We start from the raw sequence: 23,443 nt of genomic DNA on the forward strand, positions 1-23,443 counted from the left end.
GTGCCTTCAACCTTATACAGGAATGACACAGGTCAGGCATCCCAGATGTCAGGAGAGACTCTGGGAGTGAGTAACACATCTCTACAAGGAAGTAAACAAGTGACCCACAGTGAAGGGGAGAGGGACAAAATGAAGGCAGGGACAACAGACGTCCTGGTTTGTGCTTAACCATGCAGCAGGTCTTCCTGAGGCCTGCACCTACAGCCCTTGTGGTTTTTGTCCACTAGGCCCAAGCCGATAGCCCTCACTTGAACCTGGTGGACAGTTTGTCTCTCCCCTTCCTACATTTGTGGGTTCTGCCACCACACAGAGGGTCTTTCCATCTTTTTCAGTGTAGCATTGTTTAGCAACACATATATGGGTCAAGGGAAAAGAGATAACGTTTCTGGGTAAATGTGGGAAGTGATGGTGACATTTCCCAACATGACAAAGTAATGATTCTCTGAGGAGCCATGGCCTCCTCAGCATCTGTGGGAGAGGACGAGTCAAGAGTGACAGTGATCAGATTGTGTCTGTGCTGGGCATTCAGGTGAGATGGATAGAGTGACCTCCTGGTTTTAATGGTCAGTCGTACCTGGTGAAAGATGCCCTGAGACCCTGTGTTAGAACATGGACCTCCACTTTTCGACCTGGTCCCATAGCCTAAATCAGGCCACACCCCCCCTGCATCTCTCTCTGCCACAGGTAAGAAGCAATAATGTCCCGTGTTGCCATTAATGGCCACAGGATGCCCAGTGTCTTGGGCTGCGAGCAATGCCCATGTGGGTGTCCAACAGCTGATGTGCCAGAGCCGTGCTGATCTTGGTGACCTGTACTGCCACTGTGGGCCATTGTGTTGTCCAGGCCCAAGCTGCTGCCAAGGGCTGCTCTCTGGGTCCGGAGGCCATACAGCAGCCACTAGCAGAGTTGACATCTGTGGCCCTGTTGAAAAGGAAAGCTACATGGTTGCCTTGGGTTTCATCAGCTACCTGGGACTATGTTGGTGTCTAGGGGTCATGCTACATTCCAGGCCATACAGATCTAAATGGCTTGTACTGCTACCTGATGCCATGGTGACATCCAGGCTGGAGCTATAGCAGAGGGCCATGACTGAGTCCGGGGCCCTATAGCAGCCAGGGTTTTTGTTGACATCCAAGGTTCCTATGGCTGTTGAAAACCATGTGGATGCATGAGATCTGTGGCCATGTTAGTGTCTGAGGACCATGTTGCCTCTGGGGCCATGCAGATCTGAATGGTGTTCACTGCCACTTGGGGCCATGGTGACATTCAGTCTTGGATGCTGCCAAGCACCGTGTCTGGGTCTGTTGTCCCGCTGTAGCTGGGGACATGCTTCCAACAAAGGTTACATGGAAGCCCAGGGTCAGGGCCAAAACCTGTGCCCTGTTGGTGTGGGGGATGGGGCATGCTGTCACCAGAGCCATCCTGATCCAGATAGTCTGTGTTTCCACCAGGAGCCAGGATGTCATCCCAGCCCAATTGCTGCTGAGGACCATGTCTGGGTCTGTGGTCCTGCTGCAACTGGGGTCTGCAGTGTTGATGTCTGTAGCCCATGTCTCCTCAGGGGGCCATGGGAATCATGGGTGATGGAGTCAGAGGCCATGCTGAGCCAGCTCTGCCCTTCTCTGGCCCTAGGATAGCTTGCTCTGCTCCTCACTGGACATTGCATTAAGAGAGCTGGCCCGACCCTCATGGCAGAGCTGCCCCCCCTCCCCTTGTGCTCAGCAGAGAGGGCCCCACCCCTCACCACCTGGAGGGGAGAGTTCACCTTGATGGCATGGTCATAGGGGACCTGGCTCCGCCCCTTGCCTGAGGGTGGTGGCCTGATGGCCTGGAATGACTAGCTCAGCTACCACCCAGGCCCACAGCTGGGCCTGGGGTTGGCTCAGCCTTACATCTACCCCATCCAGGACCTGCTGGAGCTTGTGAAGGGACTGGTCCTGTGGAATGATAACATCAATACCTCCATTACTGGGAGAGGCCACAGGGTATCCAAGAGGAGTTCCGGTGAGGATCCAGGGATGATGGTGTACCAGAAACCAGAGGCCTTGAACCAGACCAGGGACTCATGGCAATGAACATTGGCTAGTAAAGCTGATTGGACAAAAGGCTATATACTGTGTGACACACCGAGGCTCCCAAGGCCACCAGGACAAATGAAGAGGTGTTGGAGAGACAGGATAGATGGAGCACTGAAGAGGGTATTTTTGTTGTTGTTGTTGTTTTGTTTATTTCTTTTTGTTTGTTTGTTTGTTTGCCCCCTTGGTTGCTTGTTTTGCCTTGGTTTGATTTTACTCTTTTTTTGTTTGTTTGTTTGTTTTCATTGGTGGGAGGCTACTAAAGGGGGACGGGAGAATATGAAGGGACCGGGAGGTGAGTGGAATTGGGGTGCATGCTGTGAAATTCCCAAAGATTCAATAAAGAAACTTTGTTAAATTAAAAAAAGAAGCAGTATTTCTTGAGGCTTGCGATCTGTCAATATATGGCACCTGACTTCCACATGCTCCCAGTCACATAAGTGACACTGAACTCACATGATGTGAAACTTTCTTGCCACTGTTCAATCGTTCTAAGGTCAGACTTTGAATTTCTTCTAGTGTCTGATCAGAGCTTCCACTGGGATAGTGTTAGTGGATTCAGTCTGGAGCTGAAGGCTGCTCTGTGCAGGTCTCCTCTGGCTGGCCCGTCCCCTGCCTTCTCTCTCTCTGTCCAGATCTTTCACATTTTTCAGTCCTGTTCTTGGTTGTTTGAAACAGTCTCACTATACAGTCTCGGCTGACCTCGACTTCAGTAAGTCCACCACGTTGTCCTCGGACTCGTAGAGGTCTGCTGGTCTGGCCTCTGGAATGGAAAGGCATTTGCCACCATGTCCAGCGTATTCTCACTCTTTTTTTTCTTTAGTTATTCTTCTCTCATGTCCTACATCCTGACTACAGTTTCCCCTCCCTCCTCTCCTCCCAGTTACCTCCCCACCCTATCCACTCTCACCCAGATCCACTTCTCCTCTGTTCCCCTTCAGAAAGGACAGGCATCCCAGGGATACCAACTAAATATGGCATATCACGTACAACAAGACCAGGCACATTTCCCTAATATCAAGGCTGAAAGAGACAACCCAGTAGGAGGAAAAGGGTCCCAAAAGCAGGCAAAAGGGTCAGAAACAGCCCCTGTTCCCACTGTTAGTTGTCTACAAGAACACCAAGCTACACAACCATAACATTTAGGCAGAGGACCTACGTCAGATCCATGCAGGCTCCCTGGTTGTCGGTTTAGTCTCTGTGAGCCCCTAAAGTCCAGGTTAGTTGATTCTGCGGGCCATTTTCTTGTGATGCCCTTGACCCCTCTGGCTCGTACACTCCTTCCTCCTCCTCTTCAGCAGGATTTCTGAGCTCTGCCTCATGTTTGCCTGTGGGTCTCTGCATCTGCCCCCATCAGTGCTGGGTGAAGCCTCTCTCCTGATGACGATGATAATGCTAGGCTTCAGTCTAGGAGGAGAGCAGCCATGTCATTGACTTTTTTGTATTGCAGGTCATGTACGTTTCTATCCTAGGTCTCTGGGCTATCCTGCCTCTGGTTCCTGGTCCTCCAGGCAGCGTCAGGTGCAGGCTCCTTCATGTGGCATGGGTCTCAAGTTGGACCATACGTTGGCCGCTCCCAGAAGTTCTGCCCCACATTTACCCCAGCACATCTTGCAGGCAGGGCAGAGTGTAGGTCAAAGGCTCTGTGGCTGGGTTAGTGTCCCCATCCCTCCACTGGAAGCCTTTCCTGGTTACAGAAGGTGGTTGGTTCAGACTCCGTATCCCACATTCCTAGGACTCTCTGTTTGTGGTGTTGTTGGCTGCACTGGTTACCACATGGAAAGGTCACAGTCACGACAGAACCTGATGGTGCTTTTTAGAGCTTTATTAGGAGGGAAAGGGGGAAGAAAGATGGATCCAGGTCTGTGGGGTGAGCAGAGCAGAACAGAGCAGAGGGCAGAGAGGGAACAGAGAACACAGAGAGAGAGGGTAGGGGTCCATGTCTGGCATTTTAAGACAGGGATTGTGTGGCCATGCTACGGGTATGTAATTGCTAGTGTTGATAATGTAAGATGCAAGACCCCCGAACTTCACATGTACAGGATCCTAACACTCTTCCCCAGGATAACCCTAGTAGATTCCTGGGAGTTTGTTTCCATTTCGTTGCACTAGGTTTCTATCTCACCCCTGAAGACCAGCCCAGTTCCAGTTGTCTCTCCCACCTGATCCCTCCTGTTCCCATACACACACGTTCCCAGGCACCTAGGAAATCTATTCTTTTTCGCCTCTCCAGGGAGATCCATGTATCCCCTCTTGAGTCTTTCTTGTTAGTTAGCTTCTCTGGGTCTATGGATTGTAGCATGATTATCCTTTGCTTTGCAACTTATGTCAAATGACTGAGAATCACTTAAAGAAATGTTCAGTATCCTTAGCCATCAAGGAAATGCAAATCAAAATGACCCCGAGATTCCATCTTTCACCTGTCAAAATGGCTAAGGTAAAAAACACAAGGGACAGCTCATGCTGGCAAAGATGTGGAGCAAGTGGAACAGTCCTCCCTTGCTGGTGGGAGTGCAAACTTCCTACAGCCACTTTGGAAGTCAGTGTGGCAGTTTCTCAGAAAACTGGGAATCAATCTGCCTCAAGACCCAGCTATACCACTCTTGGGGATATACCCAAAGAATTCTCAATCATACCACAAGGACACTTACTCAACCATGTTCATAGCAGCTTTATTCCTAATAGTCAGAAATGGAACAACCTAGATGCCCCTCAACAGAAGAATGGATAAAGAAAATGTGATACATTTACACAATGGAGTATTAGTCAGCAATTAAAAACAATGACCTCATGAAATTCTCAGGCAAATGCACAGAACTAGAAAAAAATCATCTTGAGTCAGGTAACCCAGACCCAGAAAGACAAACATGGTATGTACTCACCCATAAGTGGATATTACCTTTAAAGTAAAGGATAATGTTATTCTCACTCTTGTATTTTCTTCTGCTTAACACGCTCCTTTCCACCATGACACTCGGTCACATCCTTGAAGTGCTGTTGGTATAAAAAGCCTCATTCCCAAAGGGTGTTTATGTGTTGGCTTTCCTCTGAGGACCTACCACTGTGGGTGTTTTACTTCTTTTTGTCACCCTTTGCATCAGGTGGGCTTTCCTCAGGCTACAAGAAAATTAAGCCACAGGGCAAAGACAATTGCCTATTTTTTTCACTAATTCGAAGTTTAGCTGAGTCTGTGGCCCCCAGGGACTTGGTAACCAAATGAGGTAAGGTAAACTGCACATCAGGTTTCTTGCATACTAAGGCTAACAGTGAATGGGTGGTAGCAATGAGAATTAGGGGGTTCTATGATAACGCAGGACTGCTCGCCATCATAGGAGCTCCAGCTTAAATGACCAATGTTGAACATGGCTCAGATGTGACCTACTCACAGGACCTATGTCCCAGGCACCCTACAAGACTTCTAAGTGAATTTCTTCCTGGAGCCACACCCCTTCAAGAACACTAACTTGCCAAACTGTCGCTTAGTCACATGAACCCCACCACTACTGCTGCCACCACCACAGACCCTGTTCAGTACCATCCAACCACTTATCGGCCCGTCTTCGTGCTGAGTGCACATTGGATTTTGTTTGTGCACCCAGGGACACCTGTCTCCCACAGCACCTATGCCAGAGCTCTGGTCTTCCCAGGAAATATTGCAATAATATCTTTCCAACCATTTTTTGACTAGCCCAGTGTAGTAGAACATTATTTTAAGGTGGTTTTTTTTTTTTTTTTTTTTTTTTTGTGTGTGTGTGTGTGTGTGTGTGTGTGTGTGTGTGTGTTGCATTTGTTTAACTCTGTGAAGCTCTATTACTGTGCCTGTATTAAAAAGGATAGGTAGGGCAAGCAGGCAGAGAGAATATATAGAAGGAGAATCCTGGGAGGGCCGATCTAGGAGCCAGAGAAGGAGGAGGACATCAGGGACCAGCCACCCAGCTACACAGCAAACCCCGGAGTAAGCGTAAGATTTATAGAAAAAGGAAGCTGGCAAGAAACAAGCCAAACTAAGGCCAGGCATTCATAATTATGAATAACCTTCCATGTGTGATTTATTGGGGAGTAGGTGGCGGGCCCCCAAAAGAGTAAAACAACAAAACAAACAAACAAACAACCCAGCATTCACAGGGCAGTACATTTCCATGATGGTCCTATGGTATGGGCATAATGAGTAGAAGGATCCATGTTTCCCCCTTCCGTGCCTTCCATTGGCCAGTGGGGCATTGTGAGCACATGCAGGCCCTCATTGGTTGGTGGGTGGAACAATGCCAGCTGGTTCCCAGGTTCTCTGGAGAGGTTGTGGACCAAAATCCTGCCCAGCTGCTGAGGTGGTAGGATGAGCCTGGGAGTCCTGAGGGCTCCCCAGTAGCCATCTGGTACCATCTCCCAGGAATGAGGCAGAAAATCAGGAGATAACACCATGGGGGTCACAAGTTCCAGGCCTTCATGCTGCTATTACAGGGAAAGCCCCGACTGTGGTATCATCAGCAGGCTGTACCAAAGCATAGCTTACTTCTTGCAGTGGAAGATTGATTCTGTTGAAAGAAACTGGGAACATCTGGAAGGTACTCCTCGGGCACCCTTGGTGCCCAAACTTCACTGCAGGAGGCACCTCAGAAAGGCTCTCCTCAGTTGTGAGCACGGGGAGGGGGAAGAGGGGGGCAAAAGATCAGTAGAGGTCTGCAGCTGTCCTCAGTGGCTGTTGACTGAAAGGATGTCCCCAGATACCCGTGAGTTAGGTGAACATTGAACCATGTACCAGACCCTCTTGGTGCACCTGTGCCAGAAGCATTTTGGCCAGTTCACACCAGCTGGGACAGAAAAGGTCCCCGAGAGCCTTTCTTCTACTTCTGGGAGCAGGAAAGCACCCACATTTGATCGTGGATTCGCATTCAGCCTTGGTTCCCATCCTGGCTTGTATTTGAGGCAAGAAGGGAGTCAGTCCCAGTTCTTTGCCAAGTGGGGGAGAGCAGGGGCATGATTTAATGATGATCACTTTGTTTCTGCAACTCGAATCTCACTTTTAGTGTACACTCAAGCAGAATGGGTGAAGACCTGTGCGTGGGTGGGAATCGAGGACAATGTAAGAAGCTTTGCTGAGGTGAATGGCATCCAAGCTCTGAAGTCATTGGAACTTGTGTCTGCTGTTTCTACGTGCAAAGCATGTGCTCAATATTCATGAGCAATCCTTCAAGGGAAACCCCAGTCTTGCCATGCCCATCCTTCAGCCTTTTGGGTGTGAGGGCAGGAGGGTCAGAAGTTTGATGCCAACCTTAGCTGCATATTGAATGAGCCCTGGGCCTGTCTAGGGCCATGGTGTGAGCCTTGGCCTCAAGAAACCCAATCCATTCCATGCATTGTCTGGATGGAGGGCTGGGCTGGAGCCTAAGGTCTTCTGTATGATAGGAAGTCACTGTGCAACTGAACTTCAACTGGGTCCTTGCCTCACATTGCAATTCTGACTCAAGGTCGCACTGTGTTGCCCAGGATGGGCTGTGGCTTGATTTATAGCTTAGGAAGGCCTTGAACCTTTGATTCTGCTCTGTCATTCTCCCAAGTAGCTGGCTTTACAGACTTGTGCCCACAGGCCTATCTCTGATGAGTCCTTAAACTCTCCACGGGCTGTTTCTCACTGTGGTGACTTATTAGACAACACTTTACAGTAATTGTGGTCCTGGAAAGAATGTCCACTCATGGACCTTGAACTCTAAGGTGTACAGGACACTCACAGTTGTATGAGGTTGACCTGTTTGTACCTGTTACTGTGCACAACAGAAATCAGGAGACATAATTGCACAACATGGTCAAAGAGGACAAGAAAAGTACTGGGGACAGACCATCAATGAAGAACACTGCGGTTATAACCAAGGCTATCTAGTTTCCAACTCACGCCTTAACCAGGGTCCTCCTGTGTAGAGCATGGCAAAGCCAGGATTTGAACCTGGACTTTCTGCCTGCAGAGGTCCTCCTCATGCTTCCAGCCCCTTGCACATGGGCTCCTCAAACTAGAAGCGTTCTGTTTGAAGAAGGACGTGTTTGTGTACCATGTCATCTTGGGGGAGGATTCTTTGGAGTGGGATTTTGAATCTGAGATTAATTCATGGTACCTGCCCTGTCCACATCCACAGGGGAACCCAACACCAAGATTGTGAAGGGTACTGTGACAAGCTGTGGGGACCACTATGGCTGCATAGAGGACCGTGTCTTTTTCAGCATCGATGCTATGATCGGCCCTTTGTGTCTGCGAGTTGGAGATAAAGTCCTTGCATTTGTGGAGGAAGATCCACTATCATATGACTTGAGAGCGACCGAAGTAAGCTTGGCATAGGTTGGGAAGACTCTTTTCCCATGGAGCCTTCAACCTTGCTATTGCCCTTTATCTAATATAAACTAAGCTCTCCAGTGCCCATATAGTAGTGGCTGTCATGAAATTCAAAGTCCCCTGTAGCTGCAGGCTCTTCTTTGCTTCTCTCTCTCTCTCTCTTTGTGTGTATGTGAAAGAGAGAGAGAGACAGAGAGAGAGAGAGAGAGAGAGAGAGAGAGAGAGAGAGAGAGAGAGAGAGAGAACAAGTATGGGGTGGTGGGGGTGTGTCACTCTACTGCCTAGGTGTCCAGGTACTCCTGGAATCCTGCACCCTCAGTCTGTGGAGCATGATGTCTATGCTACCATACCCACCCCCGAGTTCTATGTTTTACATTGTAAAATCCTATGTTGTCCTAGTGTTCAAACAGAAGGATCAACAGTGATAAGCATTAGACACAACAGCATCTTGCAACTGTGTTTTGTCAGGTAAAATATGTGTGTTCAAGGATGCACTCACAAAAGTGGAAGTGTTATCTCAAATGCTGTGTGTGTTTGTCTTTCAGAAAACACTTACTGAGGTAACACTGACAATCCACTGGCTTCTCCCATTGGGGCTGTGAGATCCCTGAGTTGTAAAGTTTAGAGAGTCATGAACTATAGCACAGAGAAGAGATTTGATGAAATTTCCTGCTAACTTGGCCCCACTAATTGATCTCCTAGCACCAGACCGTCTCTTTCACAGTACTTGCAAGGGAGGGCTCTGAACATCCAAAGCCTTGCAAATCTTAGAAGGGAAAAGCAGCCTGAAAATTCTCTTGGGAGCTGGTGGAAGTCTTCAGGAGAATGCATCCATTTTTATTTTCTTACAGCCACTGATGAATCAGGCACATTGTTACTGTTTTCATAGCAAGCAAATTAGGACTCTTAAGAAAAGGAACACACGAAGGCTTCGTGGCCCATTGTCCCGTCACCACCTTTTTGACCTTTTGACAATCAGTGTTAAGTACAGCTCTTCTTGCCCATGTGTTCAGTAGGAATACACAGGGACTCTTACACTAATACCTAACTCACTCATGTATTACGGTCCTTTTTCCTATCAGAGTTTATTTACATCTGAACATTCAACAAGACTGGGGTCAACTATGTACACACACAGAAGAAGGGTGAATATCTCACTGTTTTCCCTTCCAACAAAGTGGAGAAACCTTTGTGCCTTTAATGTATTGAAAGGCTGCCTCTACGGTCCTCACAAACAACTGAATCTTTCTGCTTTCCCTGTTGTGTTAAGGGAATGGGAATTGTGATAATGGGTCCTGGACTTGAGGTTTCTGGTAGGATCATTGGGCACTATGGCTATCAAGTTGTGTGGCATCTGGGCACAGACAGGTCTGTGGTGCAGTGGATCTTCTACCTAGAGACTAACAGGGTGGTAGTGAATAGACAAGTTCCTGGTACTTCATTCCTCGAGAAAGCCAATTTGAGGGAAATAATCATGGAATTGATAATGACAGCTGGAAAGAGCCCAGTGGAGAAAGACTTCCCAATGAGCCAAGCTGTTTGCAACAAAGGAGGATGTCTTAAATCTGGAATCTTCGATTCCCTCAGGGCCTTTCCTAGCTCAGCCCTTCCACAGGCAGTGGTTTAGCCATCCACGCTTCCAGTTTGTTTTTTGATCATGTTGTTATTGCTGCTTCCCCGTCTTGTAGGTATGTGTTTTAGTCGAAGATGACAGGCCTAGAGAACCCTACTCCAAGATCCATGAAGTATCCATGTGTGTTTCCCAAGTGAGGGAAGATAATATCTGCCTAGCGGATGAATACTACTTCTATCTGGACAGCATTTCTAAAGGTTCGATTTATATGTTAAAGACGTGTCACGTTTAACACTTTGAGGGATTAGTGCTGACATTGGTTTGGCTGCAGTGCACTCAGCCGCACTCAGGGATTGTTTGTTATTTGTGATGGGTCTTGGGCACTGAAAGTAAAGTGTAATGCAGCTTTGAGCAGCAATGTTCATAAACATCACACTATCATTTACTAGGTACTAGGTATCATTCATTAGGTGAATGCAGAGAGTAAAATGTGGACAAAATTTTCATTCATGTGGGTATTTAACTCTGATAGCAAAATTATTACAAGTGCATACATATCTGTACATTTTTTTTTTGTTTTTCGAGATAGGGTTTCTCTGTGTAGCTTTGCACCTTTCCTGGGACTCGCTTGGTAGCCCAGGGTGGCCTCGAACACACAGAGATCCACCTGGCTCTGCCTCCCGAGTGCTGGGATTAAAGGCGTGCGCCACCACCGCCCGGCCACATATCTGTACATTTTTTAACATTTCTGTTTTTTAAATTGTGTGTGTGTGTGTGTGTGTGCATGTGTTTTCATCTGTGTACATGAGTACAGTTGCCTACAGAGTTGAGAAGAGAAGAGAGTGTCGGATCCCCTGGACCTGGAGTTACAGGTGTTTCTGAGCCACAGAGAAAGTATTTTCCAAAATATTAAGATGTGCTGTGGTCAGAAAGATGGAGCAGGTGGTTAAGAGCTCACCCTTGTCTGCAGAAACCCTGACTCTGGTTCCTAGCACCCCTGTGTATATGCAGACAGGTAGAGAGATAGAGAGACAGCGTGAGGGATAAAATGAGAGCGGGAAGAAAGCAAGAGAGGAGGAGAGAAATGAGATAGGAGAGAAAGAGGGAGTGAGAGAGGAAGGAAAAGATTTGAGGAGGGAAATAGCGAGAGGCATGTAGAGAGAGGGACTGAGAGAGGGAGACAGAAAGGCAAAGAGAGAGCAGGACAGAGAGGGAAGAAGAGAGGAGAGGCTTAGGGGTGTAGAGAGAGGAGATGGGAGAGTGAGCCAAGGAGAGGAAGAGAGTGACAGAGGAAAAGAGGAGGGAATGAGAGATACGGGGGGGGGGAAGAGAATAGGGGGGAGAGCTGGAGAGAGAGAAGGGAGAGATAGGGACAGAGGGAAAGTGAGAGGGGGAGAGACAGAGATGGAGAGAGACAAAGGGAAAGAGAAATGGGGAAGTAAAGAGGGAGGAGAGAGAAAAATAGAGAGTGAAGGGCCTGGAGAGATGGCTCAGAGGTTAAGAGCACCAACTGCTCTTCCAGAGGTCCTGAGTTCAATTCCCAGCACCCACATGGTGGCTCACAACCATCTCTAATGAGATCTGGTGCCCTCTTCTGTACACATAATCAATAAATAAATCTTTAAAAAACAAAAGAGAATGAAGGAGATAGATAATGGGGGAGGGGAGGGCAAGAGAGACATGGGAGAGAGGGAGAGAGAGGCAGTGAGGAGGAGGGAGGGAGAGAGAATGAAGGGGAGAGAGTATGGGAAGGAGGAAGGGAGCAGGGGGCAAGAAAGGGATAGAGGAGACAGAGAAAGGGAGAGTGGGAGAAATGGGAGACAGGAAGGGAGGGAGAGGGAGGGAGATGGAGATAGAAGGAATGAGAGTAAGGATAGGAAAGAAAGAGGCAGAGAGAAGGGGAGACAGGGAATGAGAGAGGAAGAGACAGATGGGGTGAGAGAGATGGAGAGAGAAGTGAAAGAGGAAGAGAGAGCAGAGGCAGGGGGAGAGACAGAGAGGCTTGGAGGGGAGGGTCAGAGGGCGAGATCAGGGGAGAGAGACGGACAGAGAAAGGGAGAGATGGGTAAGGAGAGAGGGAGAGACAGGGAGGGAGAGGGATGTAGGGGGAGGAAGAGGAAGAGGGACTGATGGAGGAAGAGAGGAATACACAGGAAGTGAGAGGGAGGAAAGACGTGGAGGCAGAAAGCCACAGAGTGGGTGAGAGGAAGGCAAGAGAGAGAGACGGAGAGACATAAGGAGGAAGAAAGCAGGAAGGAGGGTGGTAGGAGTGGAGAGGGACAGAGGGAGTAGAGAGAGGGAGGGTGAGAGATGGAGGGAGAGCAAAGAGGGAAAGAGGTGGAGGGAGAGGTACAAGGAGAGGGAGGGAGGGAGAGGTACAGTACGGGACAGAGAAAAGTGAAAAGCAGAAGAGAGAATGGGAAGGAGAGGGAGGGAGAGAGGGACACGGGATAGAGAGAGAGAAAACGAGGAGTGAGGAGACACAGAATGGGAGGGAGAAAAGAGAGAGGGGAGAAAGAGAGAGAGAATTAGTTTGTCTGAAGACAGTCTGGAATACTCGAGACTCTGTCTCAAAAAGAGGACTCTGAATGTGACCAATTCGGCAGTAAATCCTCCAGTCTGCCCAATGAAATGGGTTGTGATGTCATTGTCCATTTGCTCACTTGACTCGGCTAAGGGGATGGGCAAAACCAATGTCTAACACTTACCAGTTTCTGAGCCTAGCAGTGGTGGCAAATGCCTTTAATCCCAGCAGTCGGGAGGCAGAGGCAGGTAGATCTGTGAGTTCGAGGTCAGCCTGCTCTACAAAGGGAGTTCCAGGACAGCAGAGAAGCCCTGTCTCAAAAATCCAACCAATCAAACAAACCCAAAAGAATTATCAATTTCCATTCTGGCTGCAAGATTTATAAGCTGTCTGCACTTTACACCTAATACTCACTTTATCATGGTATTACAAGTCAATGTAACCAGTGAAATTTTACTTGACCAAAGTTAAAATGTAATTGCTTTTATCCAGAGCCTTCGAAAGATGAGACTGGAGCTAGATGGTAGAATTTTCAACTCGATTTTCTTTTAGCTATCTTAGGTTTTATGCCTTATGAAGGGGATTGGTTAGATATTGAGTATTCTTTGGAGCAAGAATCATCAAAGATCACAATACACTCATTGAAGGCCACGAAGTGTAGGCGCCTGCAAGAGGTAACTGCTTTTCGATATTGTTGGCTTATTTCAAAGCCTCCTTTGGTGGTATTTGGGACTAGCTGTCTGTCGGGTGTGCTGGGAAATAGGAACATATGGAAGAATTATCTCCTTGGCCCATTTATTTAAATGGTAGGACTTTGTAAAGAAGTAGCTAAAGGTAACAGAGAACATATATACACATCCTTCAATTCTGAGTCACAGGGCTTACCACGAGAACTGTCATGTGGAACATTCTAAACACAACAGGAAGAAAGATGAGCAGTCCAGAGAACATTGCTGGAAAAGTTGGAATGCAAAGTGGGGCTGGGGCTGGGACTGGGGCTGTGGCTGTGGTTCAGCTAGCCTGAAATGAGTCTCCAACAAGGTACAGATGACGTCATGTGCTTGAAGAGTGCCGTGGTGGGGGGGGGGGTGTAATAGTCCATTTCCTGCTGTTTTTCCTTTTCAGTCAATCCTTGATCTGTCCACATTAACCACAGGGGCTAATGGCCACTGATGACTAATATTTAGGACATGGTCTCTCACCAGCAGGACAGACCACCAGAAGAGTCTCCTCTTTAATTGGTGTGAGGTTGGAGTCGGGGAAGGAAGTGGGTGACACACACCCCAGTGTTGGCAGTGTAGCAGGTAGGACAGGACACAGCGACACAGTGGGTCAACAAGTGTTTGGAGCTAGAGTGTGGAGGGACAGAGGCTGTCCAGGGACCCAGTTTTCCCACACTCACTGCCACGCTTTCTCTTGACAGGTCTGCGTGACTAGTATCCACAAACGACAAGGAGTGCTGAATCACACCATCTTTTTCACCTTCCACTCACTGAAGTGCCCCGTGGGCTACACCCCTCTTGTAGGCCATGTTGTCAACGTGGTGGTAGTGCAGAGCATCCGGCCCAACTACAACTGGAGAGCAGTCTCCATGACGCCAGTGGACAAGCTGTACAGGCTAGGGTCCTGAGAATCCCTCTTCCAGTTACTCCTACAAGAAGTGGAGGGCCTCAGTTAATACACACGCTTATGTTTTGTTATGGCCTCTCTACTGCTTAGATCTATCTCCAGGGAGCATGCGCTCACTGTGGGCAGGGGCTTTATCCCTTGGAACACATGCTCAAGCTGCCTCTTGCTGGCAGCAATATCAGCTTATGACCTGAGCTGAAGTCCCCACTTCTGAGGCCAGCAGTGGACCGTCCGCTGCCAGTGGGGCTGGTTTGTCCAGTAACTAACATGTAGGGCAAAGCATTTGACTGGAAGCACCACGGCCAGATGCTGCATGGGTTTAATTTGGAGTCTCCTCGTGGGGTGTGTTGGTCATTTGCCCAGAGTATTTTTCACCTCCTACACCTACTCAGTTGGTTACATTTATTGTTTGCCTGTGGCCGTCTTCCCATGCTAGACTCGAAGTGTTCTAATCATAGCAAACTCTCCAATGGAAGTTCAGAAGGACAGAGTTCGCATTATTCATTTTAATTAATGAATGGTAAGAGCAGCAGTAGTGTTTACCCATGGTTAACTGACCATCCAGTCCCCAGGAATAGAATTGTTCAGCATCCCATTAGCACATAGTTGTCTCTTCACACAAAAATACCGGTCTGGCCCCTAGCTTTCTGGGACCCTGCGATCCTGCCCAGTGGGTAGGACATCAGGGACCTGGTGGGATGATTAGGACTGAGATAGTGGAGCTCAGGGACTCAGGTGTATGCTACTGCTGGCAGATGGCACCAACGACACACCACCAGGGCTGCTGGGACTTCTGTTCTTCTCAAGGTGCTCTGACCCCTAGGGAGCTCTTGGTGACAACCAATGAGTGTCACCTGAACCCCTACATCCAGGCTGGACGGAACTCTGAGTGCCCCAGGACGCCTCCTATTTGGGAAATGATGGGTCCTCTTATCGCATCCATTTCTTCACTGGCTTCCGCAGGGCCTCTGGCCTTTCTCACTCATGACACCCATTCTTCTATCCACCCAGTCTTCAACCTTCACCCCCAGGCTCCTGGCTTCTTCCGCATCCTCCAGCTGTGTTCCCCAGGAGCCTATCCTCCTCTTGACTCCTTGCCCTCCTATGTGACTTCCTAACCCTGTCTACAGCATCATTCCCTGAACTTCCTGCCCTACTTGGCACCCTACTGCCCTGCTGTTCTCCAGCCAATGTCCCCCTTGTCACTCCTGTTGTCATCACCTAGTCTCCTAGGTGATCTTACCCCCCCCTGCCCCGCCCTGCCCTGCCCACCTAGCCTGCACTCTGGCCCTCCCTTGACAGCCTAACTTTCAAAGTCTTCTGACAACTTCTCCCAGCTTCCTGCTCTCCCTTAAATCCTTCTACCTTCCAGCGGAGCCCCATCCTATGAGTCTCCTGGCCTCCCCCATGTAAAGCCTGCATTCCTCCTAAGCCTACAATCCTCTCCACACACCTAAACGTCCTGAAGCCTCCTACACTCACCCTGAACCTGCTCCCAAGCCCCTTCCTGTCCCTTTAACTCTGGCGCCTCTCCCAGGGTCTTGCACTCCTCCTGAGCCTTATACCCTGCCCTATCTTCTCCAAACCCCAGTGCCTACTTTCATGATAAACACCCTCCTAGAGTCTCCCCAGACTGATTCCCAGCTCCCTACTTTCTTACCCTTCCTTGAACAGCATTCATAATCCTCAGACTCCTAACATCTAGCTCAAACACCTCTCCTGAAGCCAGCTTCCATTCCTCCTTTGGCCTCCTGCCCTCCCATATAAACCTGACTACCTCCCGCACTGATCCCCATGACCCTCTTTACCTCTCTCCAACTTTCTTTCCTCCCCCAGGCAGGCACCATTAGTTTGAGACTCCTGTCTTCCTCTGAGATCAGCTGTACTCTTACTCTCTCATGCTCACATCATACCCAGAGGCTTCTGCTCTCCTGAGTCAACTTCCGGCCTCCTCCACAGGCTCCTGTACTCCCGGAGTCCTCTGCCCTCTGCCAGACACTGGCTTTTTACAGAAAACTTCTATCTGTCAGCTGTACCCAGCACAAGGCTCCCAGCTCCCTTCCTTCCCAGGCTCCTCCACCCAAGCACTCTGAGACTCATCTTTGTGCCCCCCCTCACCCCTCTGGCCTTTCACTTCCTGTGCACCTTTGTCTCTCTGGGCTCATGCTAATCCTCCTGTCCTCTCCCCAAAGGCCCTCACTTTCTGGAGCCCCCAGCCTTCACCCTCAGCCTTCTAACTTTCTAGTCTAGATCCTGTGGTCCTCTACAGACTCCCCCTGTTCACTAGTCTCCTAACATCCCCCTTGAACCTTGTGACCACCACCTCAGAGCCCTCTGCCTTTCCCAGAATTCTGTCATTCTCAGCCTCCAGCTGTCCCACCTAGGCATGTGTCCTCCCATTATATCAAGAATGCCCGAACCTCCTGAGGGCCTATCTAGCCAAACAGTAGGCCTGCCTGCTCCCACAGCCTGCAGCCCCACACCTAGTTCTCACAACAGATTTGCCCTTCAACTGAGCCTTTACTGAAATTTTCCCTCCCAGACTCCCTGCCTCTTCTCCAGCCTTCTGTGTTCCCTCTCAGCCTCTTGATACCACCAGCCTCCTAACCTATACTCTGGCATTCCTCCTTAGGCTTTCCAAAGCTTCCTGAAACTTCCTGCCCTCCACACCACCTCTAACCTTCCCAGTGAGCCTCTTTCCCACCCTCCTCCACCCTCTAGTATCCCATGCTCCAAGTGAGTTTCCTTCAGTACTTTATGTTCCCCCCATCTTGAGAGTAAAGTAGAGGCTTTGCAGGGTCCCCACCCAAAGTTCCCAGCTGGTCAGGGTCCAGGTTGCTACAGCCTCCTGAGTCTCCTGTTGTCGCCCCGCCCTCTTCGCCAGCCCATCCCCCACTCTGGTGACAGCTCCTGCTTTGCTCCCCTCCCCAGCCCGCTGTCTCCTTTGTTTTCACGTTGTCCTGGTCTCCAGGCTTCTGCCCTGCCCTAGTCTCCCCGCGGTCCCGAGCCTGCTGCCTTAGTCACCAGTCCTCTCCTACACGTTGTCCTTTCTGCGTTTTGCAAGCTCCCCATGAGCGGCCTGTTTCCTCCGCAAGGTACAGATCCCCCTCAAGATGCTCAGGAGGCTTCTTACTCATCCAGCTCATTACCTCATCCACACGTTTGCTCTGTTTATCACGTCCCCTTCTATCTGAACTTTCCACCCCACGTGAAAGGCAGTTTGGCCTGTGTGAACGTTCTGACAACCAAGTGAAGGGGTATAGCGGCGCTCCTGGCTGGCCATGCCTATTGCATTGTCCGCGGCGGCGGAAGTGAGCGCTGGATGCCACTGCACAAGAATCAGGAGCCATGGCTGCCTTTTCAGAGCTTTACTGGGAGGAAGGAGGGGGGGGAGGGAGGGAGGGGAGAGAGAGAGAGAGAGAGAGAGAGAGAGAGAGAGAGAGAGAGAGAGAGAGAGAGAGAGAGAGAGAGAGAGAGCGAGAGAGAGAGAGAGAGAGCGAGAGAGCGAGAGAGCGAGAGAGCGAGAGAGCGAGAGAGAGAGAGAGAGAGAGAGAGAGAGAGACAGAGAGAGAGACAGAGACAGAGACAGAGACAGAGACAGAGACAGAGACAGAGACAGAGACAGAGACAGAGACAGAGAGAGAGGACCGCGGACCTCGCAGAGGACAGAGAATAGGGAGAGAGAGTGCGGCCAGGGCAAGTCTGCTTTTCAGGCTGGGATGCTGTGGCAGGCTGATGACGCAATGAGCATAGACTCCTTACACAAAGTGCTTGCCTGGCCCTAGGGGAGACCAGAAGAAGGCATGAGGGCTGCTCCCCAGGACTTTGAAGAGGGCATTGAATTGAACCTGGGTCCCGTAGCGCACACACGTTTTCCTAACTGCTGAGGCCGTTTTCTGGTCCCAGGTTTCCGCTGAGTGTCAGAAGTTTTGGCACTACTCTGAAGCTTTCTTTTCTCTCAGGCTCCTACCTTCCCATGGGCCTTCGGTCCTCCCTCTCAGTGGTCTTCATTTCAGCCATGTCTTCACTTCCTCCTTCCCTCCCCGGCCTCCCGCATACATCCTCCACCTCCTTGACTTTCCTTATGCCTCCTGCTGAATTACACATGTCCTTGTCCTCCATCCTAGCCTTCTCGCCCCTCCTGCAGTCCTACCAGTCATCAAATCACTTCCCAACGCCCTGTGCCTACCTGGCTGGGCTTAGCTTTCTAGCTCTGAAGCCAAGCATCTGACTCCTCCCACCCCAGCTTGCTAGGATGCCCTGTTGCCCTAATGCAACCCTAATCCTGCCTTCTCCTAGACTCTGGCAAAACTTGAGAACTCCACTGGCCACCTTCTTTCTGAACGCCCTGATCCTCCTCTCTGTTGCTGCCCCGTCCTGATAAACTGACCACGCTGTGGCCCTTCTCTGTAGCCCCCTTCCTTCCCTTAGCCTACTCTCCCATGGGCTTCTCTTCTGCTGTATAGCCTCTGCCCTCTTCCCTCTCTGTGCTCCTCCCCATCTATCTCATCCTGAGCCTCATGCCTTACCTTTTGCCCCCCCCCCTCCGCTGAGTGTCCTGCCCTCAAGGGCAGCACTGTGCCCTGGAAGAGCTCTGAAATTGTACCCAGGCTTTGGAGTTCCTCTCAAAAGCCTGCTCTTCCACACAGACTGCTAAGCTCTTAGACACTTGTCCTCCACTGCAGGGACATCCTTTAGCCTAGTACTAGCTCCCTCAAAATCCTGCCTTACTCTACTCCTAGGCACACTCTGGGCTCCTGTCCTGAGCAGAGCCTTGCCATCCTCCGGAGACTTCTCCCCTCCTTTATGGTTCCCCCTTAACCATCCTGATACCTAGATTTTGAACTTACACGAGCCTCTGACCCAAGTCCTTTTTCTTCTCTCCTCCTCTCCAGTCATTTGTTCTCTTGCCCCGAGCCTCCCACCTTTCAACCCAGAAGTTGGCCTTCACCTAGTCAGCTACATTGTCTTCAGTCAACGGACCTCTTTCCATCTTCCATATGCCTGCTTAGTCTCAACCGGATCCTCCCTGCCTTGTACCCAGATTCCTAAGCCTCCGGGACTGCTTCGAGACCCCAGAGTCCTAATCTCCCCCAGAAACTTCCTTCCCTCCTCCTCCTCGTATGCCCTAAACCAACCGCCCTGTCTTAGCATCCTGTGCTCACATTCCCAGCATTTCCAACCTCCCAGCCTCCTGCCATCACGTCCAAACTCCTGGCCCTCCGTGATATCTGCTCAGTGCCTCCTGAGTTCTGCCTTAGTGTCCTGCAGTTCCACTGTGTCTTCTGCCCCTCCCCACACCTCCCTATCCTGTTCCCCAGGATTCTGCTTTTTCCCCATCCTCATTCTCTTCCCTCGTAGAACTCTGTATTTACCCTCCTTCTGCCTCCCCAGTGCTGCGTATCCTCCTCAGCAGCACTGGGCCCTCATAACCAGCCTCCAACACTCCTATAGCATTCCCAGTCTACTCACCTAATGATCACTCAGACCTCCTGAGGTCTGTTACCTTCACTCTGAGCCTTCTGCCCTCTTGTGAAGACTTTGCACCCCTCCAGATTCTGGACTTAACTACAGGCATCTTACCCTCTTCCACAGGTATCTTTGCCCAGTGAGGAGCCTCGTATCCATGATCTGAGCCTGAATTCCCCCCACCCCAGGCACCTTCCCTCCACCCTAAGCTAGGCTCATTGCTGTAGTACTGGCTCCTAAGCTGTCCTTGACTTCCTCCCTTCTCTCCAAGTCTCCTAGCTCTGGCAGATCCCCCTCTAAACCCTATTTAGAATTCCACCCTCACCAGAACCTCCCCTAGTACTTGGATCTCCACCTATAGCAAATGTAGGCTAAAACTTCCCTAACAGGTTAAAAAAAAACCCTCTTGAGAATCACTACAAATTTTCCATGAATAACTGTTTTGCCTATGTGTATGTTCTAAGCATCAGCTGCAGGTCTGGTCCCAGAATAGGGCAGAAGGGTGCTTGAATTGTCTTGGGAATGGAGGTGCAGACCATTATGGACCCCATGAGCATGTGTGGCATCAAACTTCGGGCATGTGAAGGAGCAGGCAGCTGTCCTGAGTTCGGGGACAGATGTCTAGCTCCAGAGTCTCCTAGGCTAACTGAACTTGTGTGTCTCTGTTCTCCAGCCCACTTTCCTATAGCAGGCTCACACTTTTCTATGAACCTTGTGCCCTCACTGACCTGTGTCTTATCCTCCACTGTTCACCCTGATCCCCTCAGCCTCCAGTCAGACCCAGGCCTTCCATCATCCCCCTCATCCTCCCGCCTCCATCCTCACTCTCCTTCCCTCACACATTGCCTCCTGATCGCCTGCAGATCGCCCTGTCCTCCTGTCTAGCTGTCTGTCGCTTCCAGCCACTTTACTACACATATGAGCCACTCCCCTCCCTGGGGGGGGGGGGGAGAGCATACTGGCCCCTTCCCAGGCTTCCTGACCATCCCGTGTTTCGACTCTTCCTGCATGCAGGGACCCTTATCTCTGTCCCTTATTTTCATCCTTCTTGCTCAACCCACAGTGCCCACCGTCACTGGTTCACGATCCTCTCTACAGCACGCATTTGGCCTTCCTCTCAGATTCCTAACCTCTTTGTACAACACCAGAATTCCCCTGGTGTTAGTCACTTTCATCCGCTTGACCTCCTCTCTCCCGCAGTCCCAGACTCCTGCCGTCCTGCCAAGCATGCGGCCCTCTTGTCCTTCATTCTGCCCCACCCCAGCTGTTCCCTAATCTTTTCTTCTCCATAGTCCCTGCCCTTCTGCCCTCCTAGCCTCAAGTCTCTCTGAACTTCCTGCTGTACTTCCCAGTCTTCTGTGCTCCTGGTGAGTGTCCTGTCCTCTTTAGCGCCACTGTACCCTTGGATAGTCACTGCATTTCCTGTCAATAACCTGCTCTTTGACACAGATGCCTAAGACCCCAAACACTTGTCCTCCACTGCAGGGACCTATGCCAGCCCGGCCACTGTCATCCTAGCCTGCTCCCCTCCTTCTCAATAGCCGTCTTCCCCTGGACTCCTAGGCACCCCCTGGGCCTCTGTCCTCCAGAGCAGAGTCCTGCTGTTCTCCCCAGACTTCTTCCCTTCTTTGCGGTCACCCTTCCCAGCCATGATACTTAGATTTCTGCCTCACTGCAGCCTCCAACCCGGTGCTAAGCTTCCCGCCCTTCTCCCCAGGCATCTTCTCTTAACCCTGACACTCTGACATTTTACCACAAATACTCGCCTTTACTCAGCCAGATACCCTGCCCTTTACCAACTGATATCCTCTCCTTCTTTCTGCCCTCCATTCTAAAGCCTCCAGGGTATTTTCTTGGCCCAGTAGTACATTTCTGTTTATCACATATACAGTGTTGTGACTGCATGTATGCTTGGAGGCCAGAAGAGAGCACCAGGTCTCATTATGGATGGTCGTGATCCACCATGAGATTGCTGGGAATTGAACTCAGGACCTCTGGAAGAGCAGCCTGTGCTCTTAACCTGTGTGCCATCTCTCCAGCCCTAGTAGTACACATTTCTATACACTCCGAAACTGCTTCTGGAACCCAGTGTCCTTATCTCCAAGAACTTCATCCCAGCCTTCTTATCTGCTGAAACTCCTTTCCTCTAGAGCGTCATTCTCCTAGATCCAGCGTTTCTAATCTCCTGGACTTCTGCCATCACTTCCAACCTCCTGCCCACCCCTCCTCATGACATCTCCCAACTCCCTGTCCATCCTGCCCTCCTTCCCATCATCCTCCTGACCTGTTCCCCAGGCCTCTGCATTTCCCTGTCTTCCTCCTCCTCACCATCCTTCTGCTTTCCCAGAGCCTCCTACCCTCCTCAGGAGCACTCATCCCTCATACCCAGTCTGGAACACTCCTGACATCCTCCACATAGTCTAGTCATGACCCTATGGCTCTTGGGACCTACTGGAACCCCTTCCCCTCACCCTGAGACTCTTGTCTTCTTGCCAAGACTTGGTGTCCTTCTACCACCTCTGGATCTACCAACGGACACCTTGCCCTCCTCCACAGATAACTATGCCCACCCCTGAGCCTCCAATTCATGCTCTGATCCTGAAAACCTGAGTTCTGCTTTGTCCATCTTCTTGGCCAACCCAGTCTAGTCTCTATTCTGATTAATAAAACTCTCTGCAGCATGTGTCTTGCCTTTCTCTCTGACTCCTAACATCCTTCTACAACACTCCAAATCACCTGGTCTTAGCCTACCCATTCCCTTGATCCCCCTCTCTGACTCATTACCCTCACATTGCATCTCAAGCTTCCCCTGACTTCCTCCGCTCTCCTCCAGACTCCCACCTTCCTCAGATCCTCCTCGAAACCCTATTTAGGATCCCACCCTCATCAGAGCCTCTTTCCAGTACTCAGTTCTCCAACCATCATATGCACAATCTATAATCTTCTCTATTGGTAAAAATTGTCCACTCTTAAAAATCATTACAGCTTTCTGTAAGTGGCTGTCTGGCCTTTGGCCTGTGTGTGGCCTTTGGCAAGTGCACTACTGATCCTAGATAGGTCAGAAAGAACATCGGATCCTCTAGGACTAGAGTTGTAGATTGTTGTGAGGTGATGCGGGTACTTCAAACTCCAATTTCCAGCCTATGGAGGAGCAGACAGTTGTCCTGAGTGCTGAGACAGACGTCTAGCCTCAGACTCTCCCCATTATCTGAACTTGTGGCCCTATACTAAAGCCCGTTTTCCTCCAGCGGGCTCCCACTTTTCTCTGAGCCTTCTGCCCTCCTTCAAACCTGTCTTCTCTTCCACAGTTCATCCTGATCTCCTCAGCCTCCTGTCACACCCTGAATTCTTCTCACCCTCCTTCCCTCCCACAGTGCCTCTTGCTTACCTCCACACCCACCTGTCCTTCTCCCTAGCCTCCATTCCGTCCCTCCTGCCATTCTACCGTCCATCAGAGCCTTCTCCCATCTCGCTAAGAGCCTCTTGGCCTCTGCTCAGGCTCCCTGTCCTCCTCCCCAGCTTCTCACTCTCCCCGGGGCTGGTGGTAGGACCCTTCTCTTCAGCCCTTATTCCCATTCTTTCCTACATCAGCTCAGTGCCTAACATCCCTGGAGCATCTAAGCCCACCTTCCCCTCAGACTCGTTTCCTGGTCAAACACTGCATCACTCCTAGCCTTCAGCCCTCTCTTCCTCTTGATCCTCTTGTTAGCTGCTGCCCAGCATGCCATCTCCTCTACAGGGCCTCCACTCGCCTACTCATACACTGGCATTTTCTTCTTCCCCCTGTCCTGGGGTCCCCCCTGACCTTCTGTCTTACTCCCCAGTCTTTTGGCCTCTGTGTGACTGCCTTATGC

At 50.3% G+C, this 23,443-nt stretch overlaps 2 protein-coding genes across 4 annotated transcripts in view; one reads left to right on the top strand and one right to left on the bottom strand.

Moving 5' to 3' along the window:
- The first annotated feature begins 5,870 nt into the window (after positions 1–5,870).
- Positions 5,871–14,121, top strand: LOC128111353 (cancer/testis antigen 55-like). The gene is made up of 4 exons (XM_052739698.1): positions 5,871–8,385; positions 10,083–10,224; positions 13,044–13,165; positions 13,915–14,121. The coding sequence occupies exons 1-4, from the start codon at positions 8,173–8,175 to the stop codon at positions 14,119–14,121; spliced, it is 684 nt and encodes a 227-aa protein (XP_052595658.1). The 5' UTR covers positions 5,871–8,172.
- Positions 13,300–23,443, bottom strand: part of Smim10l2b (small integral membrane protein 10 like 2B) — a 34,116-nt gene continuing 23,972 nt past the window's right edge. The window contains exon 6 of one of the 3 annotated variants that reach the window (XR_008218601.1): positions 13,300–14,142. The gene's annotated coding sequence lies outside the window, so the exon portion shown is untranslated. The remainder of the gene's footprint in view (positions 14,143–23,443) is intronic. The other 2 variants (XR_008218590.1, XR_008218597.1) reach the window with 2 other exon arrangements.

This window comes from Peromyscus californicus, unplaced genomic scaffold, assembly GCF_007827085.1.
Source record: "Peromyscus californicus insignis strain IS unplaced genomic scaffold, ASM782708v3 Scaffold_10__1_contigs__length_136768540, whole genome shotgun sequence".
In the NCBI taxonomy this organism is placed as follows: Eukaryota; Metazoa; Chordata; class Mammalia; order Rodentia; family Cricetidae; genus Peromyscus; species Peromyscus californicus.